The sequence below is a fragment of the Bos taurus genome, chromosome 7 (assembly GCF_002263795.3).
Source record: "Bos taurus isolate L1 Dominette 01449 registration number 42190680 breed Hereford chromosome 7, ARS-UCD2.0, whole genome shotgun sequence".
NCBI classification, from domain to species: Eukaryota; Metazoa; Chordata; class Mammalia; order Artiodactyla; family Bovidae; genus Bos; species Bos taurus.
Genome location: NC_037334.1, coordinates 100,099,826 through 100,123,079, shown reverse-complemented (window position 1 = coordinate 100,123,079; position 23,254 = coordinate 100,099,826). Strand labels below are relative to the sequence as shown.

General features: G+C 36.8%; 1 protein-coding gene across 1 annotated transcript in view; it reads left to right on the top strand.

Moving 5' to 3' along the window:
• ST8SIA4 (ST8 alpha-N-acetyl-neuraminide alpha-2,8-sialyltransferase 4) overlaps positions 1 to 23,254 on the top strand; it is a 99,724-nt gene that overhangs the window by 13,760 nt on the left and 62,710 nt on the right. The window contains 1 exon segment of the mRNA NM_001001163.1: positions 4,218 to 4,475. Within this exon segment, the coding sequence (NP_001001163.1) occupies positions 4,218 to 4,475 (258 nt within the window).

Below are 23,254 nucleotides of genomic sequence, written 5' to 3'. Positions count from 1 at the left end.
CCATCAGTTGACAAGCATTTAAGTGTTAACGTTATGAGTAAGGGGATTTTCCCTTTTGGTTTTCCAAGCTAAAGAGTCCTTTTTCAAAGCCGGACCTGTAATCTGTTCACCTTAGGCTTGCAAACAGACCACAACTCCTGAGTTACATCTTCAAATACCTACAGTAACTCCTTTAAATTTTGTTCAAAGGAAAATGATAAACATCTTCTAGTTTGTCAATTCGACCACATCCGTGCAGTCTTTAAAGTCAAGCTTGTCATTGTCACAGGAAATGAAAAAACAATTGTTAAAATACAGGTATCAGGCATTACTTAATTTTTTCACCAAAGAAGTAAGTGGGAGTTAATATGTACAAAAGTTGATTGCTGCTCTTGGTGCTAGTTAACTTTTATGAAGAATCACATGTGCTTAACATAAGGAAAGGCTTCTGAATCTTCTGCAATTCATATGCTCCACAGTTGCTGAGTTCAACAGTGATTCTCTTCTGATGTAGTCTGTACTTTGTTAAGATGACTATTATGATGCCTTATAAGGTTTGTTAATTTTAAATGTTCATTTGTAGGACATTTATATACATTTTCCTGTATAAATTTTACCCCTTATGAACCTGATAATCCAAATATTTGATAAAAATTTAAAAAATGTCCTTTTTTTCCAGAGCTAATGGGCATATTCCTTGTGCATCAAATCTGGACAAATAAAATATTCAGTGATCTGGTTTCCTAATTAGATCACACATTAAAGTGGGATGTGTTTAAGGCAAACCAAAGTAAAACCAAAGGATTATGGTTTTCTTAGGGTGTATGCCCAGTAGGGGGACTGCTGAGTCATATTATAGTTTTATTTTAGTTTTTTAAGGAACCTCCAGAGTGGTTGCATCAATTTACATTCTCACCAATAGTGCAAGGGGGTTTCCTTTTCTCCACACCCTCTCCAGCATTTATTGTTTTTGATGGTTTTTTGATGATTACCATTCTGACCAGCATGAGGGCCATTTGTAGTGATATGGATGATACAGATTGAAGTAAGCCAGAAAGAGAAAAAACAAGTACCACATATTAACACATGCGTATGGACTCTAGAAGAACGGTACTGATGCACCTATTTGCAGGGCAGGAATCGAGAGGCAGACGTGGAGGACATTCTTGTAGAGACGGTGGGGGAAGGAGAGAGTGGGACGAATTGAGAGGGTAGCACTGACATTTGTAATGTCAGTTACACCTTGACTACCATGTGTAAAAGAGATAGCTGGTGGGAAGCTGCTCTGTTGTACAAGGAGGTCAGCTTGTCGCTCTGTGATGATCTAGGCAGGTGGGATGGGGGAGGTTGGAGGATGGCTCAAGAGGGAAGGAATATATGTATACATGTAACTGATTCGTCTTGTAGAGCAGACACTAAAAAATTTGCAAAGCAATTATATTCCAATTAAGAAATAAATAAAAAGTAAAGGAAAGATTCTTGTTGTTCAGTAGCTGTTATGTCCGATTCTTTGTGACCCCATGCAACTGTAGCATACTAGTCTCCTCTGTCCTCCACTAACTCTCAGAGTTTGCTCAAATTCATAACCATTGAGTCAGGGATACCATCTAACCATCCTCTGCTGCCCTCTTCTCCTTCTGCCTTCAATCTTTCTGAGCTTGAGGGTATTTTCAAATGAGCCAGCTCTTCGCATCAGGTGGCCAGAGTGTTGGAGCTTCAGCTTCACGAACAGTCCTTCCAATGTATATTCAGGGTTGGTTTCTTTTAGGATTGACAGCTTTGATCTCCTTGCTGACTCGGGACTCTCAGGAGTCTTCTTTAGCACTGCAGTTCGAAAGTGTCAATTCTTCAGCACTCAGCCTTCTTTTTGGTCCAACTCTAACATCTGTACATGATTACTGGAAAAGGCGTAGTTTCCACTCTCTAGATTTGTCATAGCTTTCCTTCCAAGGAGCAAGTGTCTGTTAATGTCATGGCTGCAGTCACCATCCTCAGTGATTTCGGAGCCCAAGAAAATAAAATCTGTCACTGTTTCCACTTTTCCCCTTTCTATTTGCCAAGAAGTGAAGAGACTAGATGCTATGATCTTAGTGTTTTGAATGTTCACTTTTAAGCCAGCCTTTTCACTCTCCTCTTTCACCTTCATCAAGAGGCTCTTTAGTTCCTCTTTACTTTCTGTCTTTAGAATGGTGTTAAGCAAAGATACAAGTTGTTTTTACATCCCTCATTGCTAGTCATGCTTCTGCCTTATCGGGGACTTTCCCTTTTGTTGGAGTGTTAGGAAGAGATCATATTTTTTGCTCATTAATAAAATTTACAAATAGTGATGAAGCTTAAACAGTAATATCATTAGAGGAAAATGTATCTATAATATCACGAATATTATAATAATGACTTTGTTTTGTGCTTTCTGAAAATTCAAGCTTGGAGTTAAAGCACTTCAGTAAATAATATCCAACGTCCAACTCAGAAGACTGCTTTCTCAGATTGCTTCTAGTGGGTCTCTGTTTGGTAACTTGAGAATCAAGCAGTCTTAGACTTTTGTAAGCTAGGTTAATAGATATTTCTTTGTTAATATATAGTGAAAGTCACTCAGTCGTGTCCGACTCTTTGCGACCTCATGAACTGGGGCCTGCCAGGCTCCTCTGTCCATGAGTTACTGGAGACATTTGGGAGGTCCCAAATACTGAACTTTCAACACAGTTTAAATTGTAAGCCATTGCTAGAGTTACTTCCTTCTATCTCAGCTTGCAACTTGGCTGTTTCATGTCTGACTTAACCTCTTTTGGTGCCTTGCTGAAAGGGGTAACCAACATAGCTATCCAAGAGCAACAAGCTATTATATGTAGAATATGACGCTCAGGTTATTACAGACCACAGTTTTAGCAGGTGCTATCCTGTATCATGCCAGGAGTCACCAGCTTTCCAGGCAGCTGTATCTATTTTCTCATTTTCCATCATCTAACTTAGCATAAATGCATATATTTTTATGTAGCTTCACACATCTGTTAACCAATTTCTTTAGTAATTAGGGGATAGGCTAAGCTTCCACAGAAAGGAGACTTTAAAATACAGTGGGTCACAGGGAGCTCGGCTTGGTGCTGTGATGACCTAGCGGTGTGGAACGGGTGGGCGGGTGCAAGGGAGGTTCAAGAGGGAGGAGATATGTGTGTACTTAGAGCTGATTCACGTTGTTGCATAGCAGAAGCTACCGCAACATTGTAAAGCAAGAATCCTCCGATTAAAACTTTTAAAGAATTCAGTGAGCCAGTCAAACAAGTTGGAAGTTTCTTTCTTTCTCCTATAGGAATATACTTGATCCACTCATATCCTGTTTAAGAAAACTAACTCAGATGACCAAATCCAGCTATACTTTGGTTTGGAAACTTGGACATGTTCTAGCTGAGCATCCATGTCCCCAAGTAAAACTTAGAAGATTTGATTAGAAAAAGAGAGAAGGGAAGAAAGAACACAGAAACAGTGAGTTGTCTTTGCCATACAAGGTCCAGTATTCTATCTGTCCATGTTTTCTTCTAATATAGCCATCCAATTTCCAGGATTCTTGAGCTTGGAGGAAAACTTTCATAAGTACATACATATTGCTATAGTTTTAACATTACTTTAATTACAATATACACATGATTTGGTAAATGTCAATAATTTTATTGGAACAATCAGTCCTTTAATAGAATTAACTAAAGTATAATTCCAAACAATTTCAAGTTTCTTCTACACACCGTAACTAGACAATATTGAACAAAATAGATGATTATGGATAATTAATAAAGGTTTGCAGAATACTATCAGGCTCAGGTAAGTCAAGTCATGGCAATAATATTTCATTTAATAAACTAATTTTCTGTTTCATAGATAGGGGGCCTTTTTCACTCCACATATAGGTGTGTATAGTGTATATCTATTTACAGAATCATTGAAAAACTATGTGAAAATGACTTTTTAAAAATATATTTTATTTCCTATAGTACCAACTTAATTGGTGGGTTTAATTACCAAATGCGTTTCTTTATAAATGATATTACCTCATTATTGACCAGAGACGCGTTAATTAATTTTTTGTTACCTGAACATTATTGACCAGAGATGTTTCAGTTTCACTTACATAACAAATTGCTTGCCACCGGCATTAATTTCTACAAAAATCCCCCAGTCAATAACGTGTCACCAGTCCTTGGATGCGTTGTCATTAATGGGGAACTTTGCTTGTATCTCAAATGCAGGAAGAACATTCTTCGTTTCCTAGATGCTGAGCGAGATGTCTCCGTGGTCAAGAGCAGCTTTAAGCCTGGTGACGTCATACACTATGTGCTGGATAGACGTCGGACACTAAACATTTCTCAGGATCTGCACAGCCTCCTACCTGAAGTTTCACCAATGAAAAACCGTAGATTTAAGACCTGTGCCGTTGTTGGGAACTCTGGCATTCTGCTAGATAGTGAGTGTGGAAAAGAGATCGACAGTCACAATTTTGTAATAAGGTGAGTTTTCTTCTGTTGCTAAAATGTGTAACTTCTTCAAAGACCTTTTACTTAGGACTAGAATGCTGGCAGAAACATGTAAATCTAATATTAATAAAGAATTACTGAAAGCTAAATCTAGGGTTTATCGACAATATCTTTATGTGTGTAGTATCCAAATTTACTCACCGTGAAATGTCAAATTAAAATTATTATATCACTGAAAGAAAAGTTGATCTTGTAGCAATAATTCACACCAGCTTGTTTTTTTATTTTTTTTGCCAAATGATAATTTTATTACCTATAATACATAGAAAAACTATTTGCTAATAGATGTAATTACTTATTATAATTTAATTTATTTAATTGTTTATTTCTATTACTGAATAGTTCTTCTGTGTATAATTTATAATATATTTATAATTATTCTTTTCTATTAGTGAATGAATTAATTCACTTACTTGCATTTATAAGCCATTTATATTCAATAAATTATTTTACTTATTCACAAAATTATGAACATTACTCTGCAATGATATAACAGATGTAACTTAATTTTACTGTTTTAATAATGATTATTTAGCATATTCTAGGAATATACTGTAGCAAATTTATATTTGATACCTTGGGCCAAATTGATTTCATCACTCTTTATATGTGGTATTTGTGAATGTTAGTATATTTTGATTTTTCAGTTTTCTCATGGAATTAAACATAGCTGTTTGTTTTTCATTGATGTTCAACAGATATTTGATGAATCATGTGTTTGGTTAGCTTTTGATTAACTGAAAGAAAGACAACCATAGACTTAGGATTGTAATGATGACATAGATATTATCATTTTTTAATTCTCAGTTATTATTTTTAAATAGATTTGTTGGTTTTTTATTTCTTCAGAAATACTTGCTAAATAAATGAAACATGTATATTGAAATATGAAATACTACTATATAAAGATAAATAGGAAAATATGCTGATTTGCCATGTTGACAAATAGCTTGAAGTCTTGAAGCTATGCGGGAATCCTGCTTGTGGTAGTATCTTGAAAAAATTTTTTTTTGAACTATGGTATTAAATATAATAAATATTAATCATAAATAGGCCACAGTTTTTTTTTTTTTACAAAGCAATAATAGCCATGAAAAATCATAAGAGAACACTCAGGGAATACAATGCATAACAATGAATATTGCTATGAACATTTTGTATAACTATCTTACTTTGCTCAGTCACATGCAGGGTTAGTGATTGATTTGACATCAGTTGACCCTTTAAAACCCTGAGCTTTTAAATCGATTGAACTGAGAGAAAAACCCTGTGAAAATGTAGGTATACAAACAAAATTGTGTCCAAGGAGGAAACAGATTGTTTGATGAAGTAATGATGGTGCAAATGGAAACAATGAGCTTAAGACATTGAAGTCTGTATGAAGTATGGTTGGAAAGAAAAAGTAAGGCTTCTAGAATTTCTGAAGAGATTAAAATCAGAGCTCAGATAAGATGAGGAAGAAAAGATTTTAGAGTATAGTAGAAATTTCAGAAAGTAGATAATTTGTAAAGATGATTAATACTGGAGGGATACAGGATTCAAATGTATCCTGTATCCCTATTAATAAGGACTGACTCCTTATTCCTACATCTCTTCAGACCTCAGCATTGAGATCTACATAATGCACTGGGTTCAACCTCACCTCTAACTCTGAAATTAAGATTGTAATGTCAGCTAACACCTCAACCAGAGCACATAATTATCTCTTCTTTTTTGTGGTGAGAATAATTAAGATCTTGTATTTTCGCAACTTTGAAGTGGGTAATGCAGTATTGTGACTATAGTCACTAGGTTGAATTAGGTCTCTTGAACTTACGTGTTTGTTGCAGGTCACTCACTAATGTTTCAGGGCTCCCCAGGGGGCACTGATGGTAAAGAACCCGCCTGCCAATGCAGGAGACATGACATGAGACATGGGTTCAATCCCTGGGTCGGAAAGATCCCCCAGGGGTAAAAATGGCAACCCACTCCATTCTTCTTGCCTGGAGAGTCCCATGGACAGAGAAGCCTGGTGGGCTACAGTCCATGGGGTCGCAAAGAGTTGGACGTGACTGAGCGACTTAACACATGCTGATGTTTGAGCATTTACAAATGTAAAGTGTTTTTAGGAACTGAACTTCAGAAGTTCTTTATACTTTCCTCAGCTATGATTATTTTAAAAGCTTATTAACAAGAACACCATAGTGGTCAATCCTTAGTGTCCTAAGTGTGTTATGGTCTTACCAAGAAGTATAAAACACTGAGGATAAGCATTTCAATGAAGGCATAAGATTATTGCCATAATTACTTTTTTTTTCTTTTGCTCCTATTTTTACTAGTTTCTGAAACTAGAAGCTGGAATGTTCTACGTTAAAATATGTACTAGGAAAGTGTAGCCTACGGATGGGTTTCTGATTTTCCAAGAAAAATTTCAGCAAGAATACATTTAACGTTAGAAACAGGTAATCCCTGCAGCGAAACCTGTTTTTTTGGTAATAATATCTAGTCTGGAAACCCATTCCTTTGAGTCTCTTGGACACAAGAGACTTCAGTGACACATCATTATGCCAGACCTCCACCCTTTCCTAGAACTCGAATCTTCCCCCGGCGTGTGGCACATCATCTGTGTGCATCTGTTCTTCCCCGGGTGTATGTGGCCTTTTGTTAGTGTCTGTTCTACTCTGCTGCTGCTGCTAAGTCGCTTCAGTCATGTCCAACTCTGTGCGACCCCAGAGCCGGCAGCCCACCAAGCTCCCCCATCCCTGGGATTCTCCATGCAAGAACACTGGAGTGGGTTGCATTTCCTTCTCCAATGCATGAAAGTGAAAAGTGAAAGTGACGTCGCTCAGTTGTGTCCGACTCCTAGCGACCCCATGGACTGCAGCCTACCAGGCTCCTCCGTCCATGGGATTTTCCAGGCAAGAGTACTGGAGTGGGGTGCCATTGCCTTCTCCAGTTCTACTCTACACCAGCAGAAAGGATTTTTGCTTTAAAACTCAATCAAAACCCCATTCCTTGAAACAGTAATAGTTTCCCATCCAGGTCAAAGTGGTTAAAGTCACAAATTGTAGTAACGATTTTTAAAAATCTTTCAAACTTCCCGTCTTCTCAGAGCTGTATGGTGTGCACGTGCATTTGTTTAGGTACATAGTTTTAACTGGTTGTTTGCCTGTATCACCTATTGCTCCCAGGTTGTTTGTTTCGCTTTTCTTCTTGTTAGATAATAAGTTTGTTATGGGAGAGAGAACTTATGTCTGATCTCTTGCCGAGGACACTGTTGGTTCAGTGACCCCTCAAGGATCAGATGCACCCAGGTATTATGTTCAATTTGACCTCTGACATGAAGCAAAGCATTCTTTTTAGATAAAATATTCATTCAACATTAGATTTCAAACTTTGTATTTTTTCTGAAGGTGCTTTAGAGGAATGCGAGGCTGTCTTCTTTGTTTAATGATGCACAGAATGTACTATCACGTGCAAACAGCAATCTCTTGCTCCAAACAGTTGTCCTATTGAAAAGGAGAGCAAGGTGCATGGAATAATTGTCCTGTGAAATGTATCGGTATTTTGGGAGAATGTTATTTTTAATGTCCCACAATATTTTTAAATAAGCTGCTTAAAACTGCTCACGTTATGTGTCTGCACACGTAGTGATAGCTATACACAAGAATTGACACACACACACACACATCATCATGCATTTCTTCTCTTAGAAGAGATACTCCCTCAGGGGCTCTTTGTATTAGAAGTTAATCAATTAAATTAAATGCTGGGTTTGCAGGGATATTACACAAAATGGGAGTTCGATCAATATCAGGATGCTTAAAGGGGAAAAAAGGAGGGTCAGAAAAATCAAAACCTTACTCTGATTCTCTAATTACTAAATATTGAACTGATTTGTAAAATCTAGGTTTCACATGTACCTAAAAAACAGAAAAATGGGCATAAAAGAAATATTTTTATTTCTTAATAAAAATGCCTGAAGTCATAATTCAAATATTAGCATTATGTTCACACGTGCTACACTTAAGACCTCTAATCTGTAATTCTTCAATCGGTGAGTACCATGCTGCAAGGAGGAGGCCAGGACAGAGTACAGGTGGTCAGTCACTCACTCAAATTGAAAATATCTCGCTTTTCTGGACTTGAAATCCTGTCTGAGAAAGTTCATTAAGGATGATAAAGTTCTTGTGCTGTTAAAGATCTTGTCATATAGCTCCAGATAAGCAAAAATTCAATTTAATCTGGCACCAGTGTGTCAGATATAAACCTTCTCTCACCTCGTAAGCATTAGAAACATTGTCCCATTGGTGTTAAATTCTGTATTTTATATCTGGATGGCCTGACATGCTAAATATTGGAAAGAGAGAGAGAGAGAAAATCAATGAAGCAAAGGAAGACTATTGTCCAACATAGAGTCCAGGATTTCAAGCAGAATTCATTGTCTGTGACAGTGGATGAAGTTGTATACCTTTCTATACTTTAGTTTTCTAATTTAGAAACTGATATTATTGTGTGAACTATTTCTCTATTCCTGGAGTGTTACAATTTACCTGCTCACAGAACCTAGAGCGGTACAATTGTCTCTGGACAATGTCAGTGTTAAATTTACCCTGTATACTCATCTAAAGGTATGCTGTAAAATTTCAAGAATTTAGAGTTTGGAAGACATTTATGTATCAGTATAAGTAAAAGAAAACAGAGTTAGAAAGCTCCCTTCATGCAATCTGTTTAAAAGTATCTTTAAATCCTTTCTTGGGTCTTTTTTTTTTTTCCTTTGCTTTGTGTTAGGTATAGGTATAAAGTTATTTCAACAGTTCACATCTTAGACTAAAGAATATATCTCTTTAGTGGTCAAAGTTGGATTTTGCAAAAAGATATTTAAAGTGCTTTTCAATTGTCCTGCAGTTTTGGGATGCTTTCTCATTTTTTGGATGCTTTAGTCTCATGTGTATTTACAAAAAAAGTACATTATAATATTTGTATTGTCTATACTCAAGAATTTCATAGAATTAACAAAAGCGGTTTTCTTCGTTGTTTTTTTTTTTTTCCTGCCACTTTATTCTTTTAACTGAAGGATAATTGCTTTACAGAATTGTGTGGTTTTCTGTCACACATCAGCAAGAATCAGCCACAGGTAGACCCATATCCCCTCCCTCCTGAACCTTCCTCCCATCTCTCTCCCCATCCGACCAACAAGAGTGGTTTTTCTAATGAGAACCAGGAAAGTAAGGTACTTCCTAAAACTAAGGCTGAAAGGTGCTGAAGGACCATCTTCCCTGGTTCTTCTCTTCCCCCCCATCGTGGTGTGGAAGCGACCGTGCATTCTTTCCATTTTCTGGGCTTGTGTGGATGGTAGGAAATGTCAAGCATCTGCCAGTGCTGGTTTTTCACAGAAGAAGGACAGCGTCCAGCCTCATCGAAAGTAAACTGAGCCCTGCAGTATACTGTCTTTGATGCCATATGGGGGACACTGAAGTGAAGTCAAGTGAGAGTTGCTCAGTTGTGTCTGACTTTTTGCGACCCCACGGACTATACAGTCCATGGAATTCTCCAGGCCAGGATACTGGAGTGGGTAGCCTTCCAGGGGATCTTCCCAACCCAGGGATCGAACCCAGGTCTCCCGCATTGTGGGCGGATTCTTTACCCGCTGAGCCACGAGGGAAGCCCGGAGGACACTGAGGGAGGAGTTAATAACAGTTATAGTTCACAGCTGACACATTTTGACCATCAGCTGCCACTCCTCTGTCTCCACGCTGTGCTTAAACAGAGATGCTAGAAGCAATGAGTAAGACTTAAGTGATTCAGACATGGTTAACCAAGAGCTGCAAAACACTTTGTGTTGTTCTGGCTGCTTGAGATTTCAGTTAATTTTGTTTATTGATTGCTCTCTTTCCACCTTTCATTTATCCATTCTGTCTTGTCCCTGTCTTCCTCTCGGATAGACGACTTTGCTCATTTTTCCTTTGTTAATCATTATTCTCAACTCCTGCCATGTTTGATTAAATCCTTTCTAATTTCCTTTTCATTAGTGTTTTTTCCCTAAAAACACAGGAACAGCAAGGATAGATCACTTAAAATATCCCTTTAAATGTATACATATTTATATAAATAAATCTTTGTCATTTAGATTGAGATTCTGAACTAGCAGCATTGACATCACTTGGAAGCTTGTTGGAAATACAGAATGTCAAAACTTGCAAAAGACCTGCTAAGTCAGAATGTGCATTTGATCACGGTGCCTTGGTGCTTCTTTTGTGCATTAAGGTTTGCCATGCACTAGAATTCCCAATATGGCTAAACAGCATGCTCTAGAGAAGCTGGGACTACCCAGTATGTCTGCTTTATGTAGCCTGTATCTTCAAGAATCTAGCACCAAATTTGATACATTGAGACATGTGCTATTTATTGAATGAAAGAATTAATGTAGGATTTGAGAAATTTTTGGTTTGTATTCATGTTTTATTGTATTAAATTTATACACTACTGAATTTCAAAATTAATATGTAAGAAGAGTCATGTATAAGGTTATTTATGGTCATTTAAACCTTTACAGCAGAAGGCAATGGCACCCCACTCCAGTAACTCTTGCCTGGAAAATCCCATGGACAGAGGAGCCTGGTGGGCTGCAGTCCATGGGGTCGCGAAGAGTCGGACATGACTGAGCGACTTCACTTTCCCTTTTCACTTTCATGCATTGGAGAAGGAAATGGCAACCCACTCCCGTGTTCTTGCCTGGAGAATCCTAGGGACAGGGAAAGCCTGGTGGGCTGCCGTCTATGGGGTCGCACAGAGTCGGACACAACTGAAGCGACTTAGCAGCAGCAGCAGCAGCAGCAGCAGCAGCAAACCTTTACAATTAAAAAGAAAATATAGAAATATGAGTAGTATAATGAAATGTACTAGATGTTGGGAATCAGAAAATCTGGGCTTCTGACAATTACTAGATTCATTATGTTGTACACCTGAAACTAATATAATATTATATATCAACTATAATTTAATAAAAAATAAAATGGAAAAAATAAAGCCATAAAATGTAATAGTGCACAAATATCTTAATTTCTAAACATTATTATTTCCAGTGTCCAGTGATGATGATAAGAATAGATGTATAATTTCAAAGTGATTTTCCAAGTATCATATGGGAAATATAATAAAGAAATGTATAAACTGTAAATCTAAACTAATGGTGAATGATATTAAAGCATACCTTGCTTGAGTTAAATGTCATAGTTGAAAGTTAAATTTGTTACTGCATTTTCTAATAGCCATGGCCATTGGCTGGAAATGCAAATTCTCTCTGTCATACATAAACAAGAAGTCAGACCTTCCCCAAATTTGTCAACTTTATCAAACATGTCTATAGTTGATACTGAATAACATATTAGATAATATGAAGACACAAGAACACTACTCAAGAGTGTCTATAAAACCTGAGTGTATACAATTAGAAATAATTGTAGTGAAGAGATATATTTCTTCAGGAAACCAAAGTATAAGATAAAAATGTTTTACTTTATGATGATCTAGCTTCCTAAGAGAAGGGATGAGATGTTTCACAAAATGAAAAGATGGAAGAACTGACTTACATTGACTGATCCCAGTGTATTTTTATAACTCAATCAGTGTTTCATTCTCCACTGGTAGATAATTTATGGGAAACTTTAAATCATTCTCTTTGACCTTCTATAAATGCTAACTCTTTTATAGCAAAATAGAATCTTTTCTGGGAGAAAAAATTATGCTTGCTTTTCCGTGTGTTCACAAAAATGGCCTTATTTTTTTTTCCTTCCACTCTCACTGAGGATGTTCGTCATTAACTCAAGTGTTTTAACTGCAAACAACTAATTTCTGGTAGTGAATCTGGTACAGGCATTAGAAAGATTTTTTCTTAATTCTTATTGATTAAGATAACCACATTATATTTTAGAAATAGCAACATTGATTATTCAGTATGTTATTCATATTTTTGATCTATGAAATTTTATAGTTTTTAAGAAACTATCATTGTTATTTCTATTGATTTAACCATAAAATTCATATTCTAGGTAGAAATCAGAATTTCTATTTATTTCTAATTAGTTATGGTTTTTAAAATTAACTTAGAACTAAATATGGAATTTTTGTTGATTGTGATGTGAGTTGGGCTTCACTGGTGGCTTAGTTGGTAAAGAATCCGTCTGCAATGCAGGAAACCTGGGTTCGATCCCTGGGTTGGGAAGATCCCCTGGAGGAGGGCATTGCAACCCACTCCAGTATTCTTGCCTGGAGAGTCCCCATGGACAGAGGAGCCTGGTGGGCTATAGTCCATGGGATCGCAAAGAGTCAGACATGACTAAGTGATTAATAAGCACATGTGATGTGAGATAAGACTCTAACTTTTTTCCTTATAATCATGTGACTGCTTGGATGAAAAGATTTAATCCAGAAGAATAAAAAAATTTTAATGGAAGTAACAATGAACTGACAAGCTATTTTAAGTTTCAAAATGCTTATCTCATTTTCTAAAAATGCAGTATTAAATACAGTTTCTTGTCTATCAATCCAACAAGGATATTTAAAATCTGTAATATTCAGCATAAAGTTATGTTGATATTGGCACTCGTATTGAATGCTTTTAAAAATGAAAACTGATACAACTTTTCCAAAACTCAGGTTGACAGTGTCCTCCAAGCCTTAAAAATAGTAGATTGCTTTATTTACCATTTCCAATTCTAGGAATCTACCCAAATGTGAACACCTATATAAGTATAAATGCATTTTATAACACAGAGCAAGAAAAGGATGAGTAAATCATTGTACACGTGAATGATATGTCATTCAGCACATGAAAAAGAGGAATCTCAGGCAGAGATGAGTAAGCACAAAGACAACTGCTTTCAAAGGTCTTCAGAGAAGGCAGTGTTTGGGGCTCCTCTGCTATTAGGTTCTTAATGAGACAGGCTGTGGAAGGGGAAATGGCAAGGTACGCTGGCCTTAAATCATGAAGGATTGTTTCACATGACGGTTTCACATGATATCCTATAGTCCAAAAGACAGCCTTGCAGTTTGTTGGTTTATTTATTTGTTCTTGTTGGGGTTTTGTTCTTCCTATTGTAAGCAGGAGAGGAATATAAAGGTAAAGAAGCATGAGCATATTTGCAAATGAAAAGACCATGATAATGAATAAATCAAAGACAAGAAAGACAGAGCACTCAATAAGATACTAGAGGAGGCAGTTGTGATGAATTACAAATCACAGGACAGAGTAAGATGATAGACTTTGATGGGAGGAGTCATACTAATGTAAAATATGGTGGAGATCATCCTTCCCTGACACCAGAGAAGCATTAGCAAATGGGCAGTTCACCATTTCATAGATTTTCAAAATATAGCTTCAGTTTGGGGGTTAAAGCATTTGCTACCTGCCTACCAATGTTCCAAAAACTGAGATCATGGCATGCGGTCCCATCACTTCATGGCAAATAGAGGGAGGAAAAAGTAGAAGCAGTGACAGATTTTATTTCTTGGACTCCAAAATCACTGCAGATGGTGACTGCAGCCATGAAATTAAAAGATGTTTGCCCCTTGGAAGAAAAACTATGTTCAACCTGACAGCATATTAAAAAGCAAAGACATCACTTTGCCAACAAACGTCCACATAGTCCAAGCTATAGTTTTTCCACTAGTCATGTACAGATGTGAGAGTTGAACCATAAAGAAGGGCTAAGCGCCAAAGAACTGTGGTGTGTGTGCTTTGAACTGTGGTGTTGGAGAAGACTGAGAGTCCCTTGAACTGCAAGGAGATCAAACCAGTTAATCCTAAAGGAAATCAACCCTGAATATTCATTGGAAGGACTGATGTTTAGCTGAAGCTCTAAACTTCGGCCACCTGATGCGAAGAACTGACTCATTCGAAAAGACCCTGATGCTGGGAAAGATTGAGGGCAGGAGAAGATGGCAACAGAGGATGAGAAAATACTGAAAATAGTCTAAATATGGAGATAATGAGGGGCAAAGTAGGAGAGTGACAGTAGGGATACATGGTGGAAGGCAGTTTAAGAAAATCAAAGAATATATGACTTGTATAATTTATGGCTCAATGGACATGAATTTGAGCAAAGTCCAGGAGACAGTCAAGGACAGAGGAGCCTGGCCTGTTGCAGTCCATGGGGTCACAAAGAGTCCAATATGACTTAGAGAATCAATAACAACAAATAATTCATGGAAAGGGCAAGTAATTGTGAGCATGAATATGCCATGTTTTAAAACATAACATATTTTTAGATGGCAGAAAATGGATCTTGAATAATCCAAATTGGTTTCCATTGGTTCCTCTGAGAAAGTTAGGCTTAGATTCAGTTCAGTTCTCTCACTCAGTCGTGTCCGACTTTTTACGGCCCCATGGACCACAGCACACCAGGCTTCCCTGTCCATCACCAACTCCCGGAGCTTGCTCAAACTCATGTCCATGGAGTCGGTGATGCCATCCAACCATCTCATCCTCTGTCGTCCCCTTCTCCTTCTGCCCTCAGTCTTTCCCATCAGGGTCTTTTCTAATGAGACTTAGGTTAACGTACCACATTTTGTCATAGATCAGAGAGTCTAAATGACTTTCCTGAGTGTACACAGTAAGTTGAAGAAGGAAACAGTAGAACTGTTTCCTCTCTTACTCAGAGTCTCATACTTTGTTTTTAAATGAAGATTGGAAATGCTTGTCTTTTTAAATATTTGTTTATTGCTGGCTGCACAAGCCTTAGTTGTGGCATGGGGGTCTTCAGTCTTCGATGCAGCCTGCAGGTCTTTAAATTACAGCATGCAGACCCTTAGCTGTGGCATGTGGGACCCAGTTTGCTGACCAAGGTTTGACCCCAGACTCCCCCTGCACTGGGAGCACAGTCTTAGCCAGTGGACCACCTGTAAGTCCCTGAAAACATTTATCTTTTTATAGAAATAATAGTATTGCACTAGAGTGTGAAGTTTTTTGGTTGCATGTTTATTCTGAAATGTGGAGACCAGTGAGAAATTATCTTAATTAGGATATATTTAAAATTTTGATGACTTAACATGAAAAGCAGAAGAGGGAAGGCCATTTTTAATGTCTGACATTTCCACGAGGTACCAGCAATTCTTCAAAGGCTGGGTTAACAAAGCAAATTGAACAGCAAATAAAATCACACACACAAAAGCTGTGTGGATGGTAACTATATATGGCAATCATTTTGAAATATGTACAAGTATAAAATAACCCTGTGTACCTTAAACATATACAATTTTGTATGTCAATTATGTCTCACTAATGCTACAAAAAAAAAAAAGCTTAAATAAACACCAAACCAACCTTATAATGTTTAGCATTTTCTCCAGTTGTGGTCTGTGGATCATCCAACGAGAATTCTTTTCTTTTACTAAGCACTTGCTGTGTGCCAAAAATATGTCAAAATATTCTAGAGACAGATAATAGAGCAGGAGACTCATGACCTTTTCTCTCAGATAATCAAATGTAATAAACCCTTAAATAAGATAAATCTGGTTTCAAGTTCCATCTTTTCCATCCAATTTATTTTTGGTCTTAAATGATTTATTTACTTCTCTAAACCCCAGTTTCTTTATATGTAATATAAAGAAACTTTATATGATGAAAATAATCTTTCTTCCCTTTTTCTGTGGGTATAGATAATATGTGTGAAATTGACTAGAATAAATCCAAAGACACATCAGCTATTCAGTAAATGTAGATCTTCCTTCTTTTTGATGGTATTAGCATTAGCACATTGGTGGTATACTCATGGTGGTAAAATTATATCTGTGACCCAGGTACACAGAAGATGTAAATATTTGTGCTTAAATGGTCGTTGTTGCTCAGTAGTACGTATTCTCTCATGAAGTGCAGTTAAAATAATACTTGTCAGAGAGTTCAGAAACTTGGATCCCCTGGCTGGCATTGCCTCTAAATATAGCTGTGTGGCTTTGAACAAATACTGTAAAGCATTTGGGGCTTCAGTTTCCTAATATGCCAAATCTAGCCGTTGAACTAGATGGACTCATAAATTCCTTTCTGGCTCTAAAAGTCTATGACTATCTTCTTATGATTCAATAGACAACTTTGGAATAGAGCCTGTCAACTTGCATTGTGGTTTGAATTTTTTCCCTTCTGGTTGTCATGTTCTATGAATAAATTTCCTTCTCATCAATCAACTTGTATAAATAGCATTCTTTGCTTAATACTGTGTATCCTCTAATCTGGTTTTCTGTTTCCTCTGGTCCAGGAGTATTTCCTTGTCTCCTGATGTATGCAAGCCAATGTTAAGACCTAAAATCATGGGAAGGGTTTTACTTCTCAGCCAAAGAAAAACAAGACTAAATTTTTGTTTGTTTCTTTTTAATTTTGATTGAAATATAGTTGATTTACAGTGCTGTGTTAATTTCAGGTGTATAGCGAAGTGGTTCAACTTTACATACATAAACCTTTCCCCTTTGAGAACTACGTGCTGTGCTTAGTCGTTCAGTCGTGTCTGACTCTTTGCTATTCCATGGACTGTAGCCCTACATAAGTTTGTTATTTATAGATCAAGACTAAGTTTTAGTGATTTATACAGATTATTCTAAGTGTGATGAGGTCAGGGCCTTGGGAAGTCACCATATGTACAAAATACATGAGGAACTGGTGAATAAAAGTACTATCAAAAGAGAGAGAAATTGTTTCACAGCAGTATCATTTAGGATAGTTTTGGGAAAGGACCCTGACATTTTTCTGGGAAATAAGACCTCCCATAGCTTTGACTAGATGGACCTTTGTTGGCAAAGTAATGTCTCTTTTTAATATGCTGCCCAGGTTGGTCATAACTTTTCTTCCAAGGATCAAGCGTCTTTTAATTTCATGTCTGCAATCACCATCTGCAGTGATTTTGAAGCCCAGAAAAATAAAGTCAGCCACTATTTCCACTGTTTCCCCATCTATTTGCCATGAAGGGATGGGACCAGATGCCATGATCTTAGTTTTCTGAATGTTGAGTTTTAAGCCATTTTTTTCACTCTCCTCTTTCACTTTCATCAAGAGGCTCTTTAGTTCTTCTTCACTTTCTGTCATAAGGGTGGTATCATCTGCATATCTGAGATTATTGATATTTCTCCCAGCAATCTTGATTCCAGCTTGTGCTTCCTCCAGCCCAGCGTTTCTCATGATGTACTCTGCGTATGAGTTAAATAAGCAGGGTGACAATATACAGCCTTGACGTCCTCCTTTTCCTATTTGGAACCAGTCTGTTGTTCCATGTCCAGTTCTATGTGTTGTTTCTTGACCTGCATGCAGATTTCTCAGGAGGCAGGTCAGGTGGTGTGGTATTCCCATCTCATTCAGAATTTCCCATCTATTTCACTGGCATCCACCAAGATTCTTGGAACTACAGCTTGATTTATGCCATTAATGGAATCTTTTTCCAGAATATTAGAATTCAGTTTGGTACCAAATGTTTGTAGTGATTGTCTTTTGGGGGAGACTTGCAAGTGCCCTATATTTGAAAAGTAATTAGGCTCCTGTTCTTGTTAGTGTTGTGTGTTTGCATGTTTTTCCATGTAGTGAATACCAACACTGTTCTTAAATTGGAAATGAGAACAATTTTAACTTTGAAAATTATCTTAAAGGCCTGAGGTATAGATAAGACGAGTGATAAACAGGGACTTAGGAAATTTGGGGTCATGTTACAGCTCTATCACTACCTGAGTAATCTGGAAATATTTTTTTAAACAAACACATAAAACTGCAACTTACAGATTTTGTAGTCTGTTGCTTTTAATATTCTGTCTTTAGTGCCAAGTGTAGTGTGTGGGGGCGGGGAGAAAATGAATATGTGTTTTAGACAATGAAAATCATTTGGATGCAGTATTGTGCAGTAAATTTTGGATTCATAATGTTTTAGATACAAAGTTGGATTTAAATCCCAACTCTGAAGGTTCATAAACTGAAACTTTTTTCTTCATTTGTAGGATATGATTACTTACTTATACTTAATTATTTGGATGTGCTGTAAGTTTGAATAACAGATATGTATAGTATCTGGCATAAGGTAGTATATGATAGGTCTTATTATGTTTAGTGAATTATATAAATGATCAGACTAAACAATGTCAAGAGCATGGTGATCCTATAAAGAATTGAGAGGGACTTTTCTATTGTGATTAATAATTGTTTAGAAAAGAAGTCCAGAGTTAGGGTCCACAATTACTTTGTAAGTACGGAAATCACATTTGGCACAAATATATGTCTCCTAAATAACAGATAAGAAACATTTACTTGAAGTTTTAAATGGAAGCAGTGACTCCATTAATTTGTAGTCAAATCAGCAAGTATTTCTTCATTCAACTAATAATTATCAAGCAGCCACTAGATGACAAGATCTGAGGGATTTCAGTCAGTATTTGGGATATAGGGATAAATTACATGGTGTATTCTGTTTGAAGTTCACAGTCTGATGGAGGAGACAGTCTGATGGAGAGAGGAATAACAAAACAGGACAGTAACAGTAATAATAACAGTAAAAATGGAACTAAGAACATAGCATTGCTGCCAGGTAGACACAAGAAATTAATTATAAAAGTGAGTGAAACTGAGTTTTAAAGCTGTTCAACTTGGGACAGGAAAATAGCCCCCTTTCCAGGAATGTTGTGTTTGTATGGATATGCTTGCCCCTGCTCTTGGCATACACCATCTTATCGAAGGATTGCAGGGATATGCTTTTCATGCTTTTTAACATCAGTGATTGAGATCGTTAATAATAATCCTACTTACCTTTTAAACATACATACACATGCCTTGTCCCTCAGTTTATGTTTTCAACTTTTCTAGGCATGATCTTCTGTATGTAACTTAAGAAAGCTATTAACATTTGGAATGTATTGTTTGATTCCTTTAATACAAAGATGTTTCTGATCCATTCTTTAATTATCTGCTGAGATTTCAGAGTCTTGGGTAATTTTAATGTATAATAGACTTTTAGGCATATCTCAACATTTTATGTGATGTTTAACAAAGAAACAGAACGCTGTCTTGGTCCACGGACTGAAACTGTGAGACTTTAATAAAAGGGAGAAGGGGACCCCACCAGTCGGTGAATGCTAAGCAGCATAGTTTCTTTTCTCCACCTGTCACCCCTGTATGTTCTCTTATGGGTACATTTTGACTTGTGAGTGTTTTTAAAAATCAGACTGAAAAATTATTATCAGCCCTTAGAACTCCTCTAGGCTTTCCTTGCTTGTTTTGAATGATGATGGCTTTGCACACAGAAAACACAGGTCACCTAGAATAGGCGCGTCAATGAAACAGATCGCATTTCTTACTGTAACGTAAGTAATTCCAACTAAAAAGGACGGTTGTGTTTCCATTTTTGTGTATTTCAGTTAGCACACCTTCTGAGGGTTAAACATTTTATCAGCTTCAGAGTTTTCAGCTTAACACCTGTTTATTAGTATGTTTGGTGATCCTTAATTCACTTCCCCAAACACACGCTGTATCAGCTTTCTAATGAAACGCCTTTAATGTATTTAACAGAACAAACACGTTAAAAGTGAAAATTGAAGTGGTTGTACAGAGAATCAGAAGATTTAGTGCAGAGCTCATGAACTGACGCCCTTGGGGCACAAACCAAGTGGTAGTTTTGTTTTCTTTGGCATTTATCATCATTAGCCCACGAGAGCCTGTCCCCTTTAAATGGGGAAATAGCCCAGCAAAATTGCCCATTTTTCAGAGTTATGTTAACCTGTGACCCAGAGGCCTGTGAATTTTCAGGACTTGGTTAAGAGCTTCAGCAGCACTCCTAGAAGACTAAGAGATCAAGTAACCCCTGTAAACTAAACAGATTCTCAATTCACATACACAGAATAACCAATGTTATTATTATAGTTAGCTTAACTAATTGCATGAAAGAGATAGCAACCCTATACAAGCAACTAAAAGTAATGGAGTTCCATATGTGATAGAATAAAGATAAGGTAAATATTTTAGATCAGTGCTACAGAAGCAGTCGATTCTGCCAAAGAAAACATATAAAGCATTGCAAAGGATATTAACCTTTGAGTTTTAGGAAAAGATAGGACATTTTGAGGTTGGAGGCTAGAGTGTCTTAGAGAGGGAGTAATTTCACTCAGAGATGTTCATCATAAATAAAGAGACACAGGCAGAGAACTACATGGAGTAGTCTGATGCCATTGGGATGCAAGACAGGCAAACATGTAGAGAGAAAATTCTGGAAAGAAAGGGTATGGGCAAGTTATGAAAACCCTTGGACTGGTGTCACTGAAGGTTTTGGTTGGGATAGTATTGTGATCAAATATGCTTATTAATTGGAGAAGGCGATGGCACCCCACTCCAGTACTCTTGCCTAGAAAATCCCATGGATGGAGGAGCCTGGTGGGCTGCAGTCCATGGGGTCGTGAAGAGTCGGACGCGACTGAGCGACTTCAGTTTCACTTTTCACTTTCATGCATTGGAGAAGGAAATGGCAACCCACTCCAGTGTTCTTGCCTGGAGAATCCCAGGGATGGGTAATCCTGGTGGGCTGCTGTCTATGGGGTCACATAGAGCCGGACACGACTGAAGTGACTTAAGCAGCAGCAGCAGCAGCAACATGCTTATTAATAAGATGATACCATCCTTGAAACAGACAGATCAAGTTGGAGTCCGGGTTTTATAGAACTGGTTAGAGCAGTGTTTTTCAGTACTGCTTAGTAAACATTACAGCAAGAAATACAACTTATATCATGATATCCTCCTCCTGTTGCTTCTCCAGCTATGGTCATTAATGCTACACACATGTAAACCTGAAATAAATTTCCATAACGTGATGTGCATGGAACACTGTCATGTTCTGTTATAATCCATTTTATTCTCCTTCATTATTTAAAAATTGCAGATCAATTCATGATTCATCAGTTGTTATAGCTAAGTAGTAATCAATTCGGAAATTATTCCAGTGATAGTTCAAACGCACATGGCAGTGCCTAAGCTTTGAAAATACCGATAAGAATGAAGAAGAGAGAACATACTCAGGAGAGATTTTCTGAGATGGATTTTTAGGGCTTTGTGATGAACCAGATACGGAAGATAAAAGAATTGTGGAGATCAAGTCCTTCTGGTCAGTCAGAATGTGACTTTCTGCTAAATGGAGATAGAGAAAGACCCACTTAGAATAAATATGATGTAATTAATGTGAGATGGCCTCGGCCTGCCTTGTGATATTAGGAAATGAAACATTCATTTTTATCCACACGTGGTATGATACTTTTCTGAATGCTTGGTGAGCATCAGAATACCTGACTCTTCTGAACATTATATCAACTGTCTTTCCAGAAGCATGTGTCAAATAGATTATATATACTAAGTAAGAAATCATCTTTTAATCTTGGATTGTACTTTCAAAAGAAATGAAAAGTGCATTTGTAGTTTAGAATGACAAGTTTTTGTCTTCTTAGACAAGAAAGTTGTGTCAGCGTGATATTACTGTGATGAGTTTGCTGGTATCATCACTAAATGTTAGAAAATTCGGGTGTGTTTCCCACCACCACCATAACGGTCACGTGGTACTTAGTTTATTAACACTATGAATTGCAAAGAGAAAATGTTATAGTTTTTCTACCTTGGTTTTCTGGCGTGGGTGATTAAAGTATCAGCTATAATATTTCACGAATGCTGTTTCTTTCCTTTTAATGTACAACATAATTTTTAAGGACATAAATTCCATACTAAATCAGTTTTTCCCTCTGTAGAAAAAATAGTAACTGCTCAGCAACCACTGATAAATGGAGTAGTTCAGTTCCCTGACTAGGACAAGAGGGCTGAAAAATACATCCTAAGAATCTTGCTTGGTTTTCCTTGTCTTAAATATTTCCAGTAATGAATTTTTACCAGAAAAAAGGAATTCCTCAACAGGAATTTTTTGCCAGAATTTTTTCTTTATACCCCTTTTAGAAAAGTTAAAATGATCCTTCATTTTAATTACAAAGGAAGTATTTATAGTATATGCTTAATATTCATTTCATATGCATTTTCAAGAAACTTACATGTATAATTCAAATAAATATTAGTCTTGCAACTATATATATTCACTTTGTGAAAAAGAAAACAATCACATGCATGGAAATTCATTTGATTTAAGCACAGTATGTTCATTCTTTGGCATTCCTTTCCTTCTCCCCCCTAGAAAAAAACTTAAGTTTTATTGAATAATATCTGTGCAGTTGTAGCAAATTTGCCAAATGGGTGATGCTATTTTGATTTTGACTGAAGTATGGGAATGACATAATCTAAGATATTTCTCCGTTACATGGATCATTGTCTTCTAGAATGAGTTTGATTTTTTTTTTTGATTCTGTGATTTCCCTAGAAATAATATGACACTGTTTTCCCACCCCTGCCAGTAATATAACAAATCTGGGCTTGTGAAAAGAAACCTCTTTTCTACTTAGTCACTTAGTCATTTTCATGATATGTGTCATTTGCATTTATTTCTGTCAACTTGAGGAGTTTTTTCATTGTTATCAGCAAGCATAACGCATAATGTGTGTTTCTGTGTTTTTGTGTTCATCTACCATACTGAAAATTCAAATCTTCAACATGATGCTTCATTTCCAACTCTTACACTTTGTCTACTATGTAATATTATACCACATATAAGTCATCTGTTAACCCTAGGCTTCCTATTTCAAAAAGTGACATCAGCTAGCTATTTAATCATTTTACTAGCATTTTTAAAAATCCTTTCTTTCAAGAGACCTGAAGTGTAACTATTGTTTTGCTG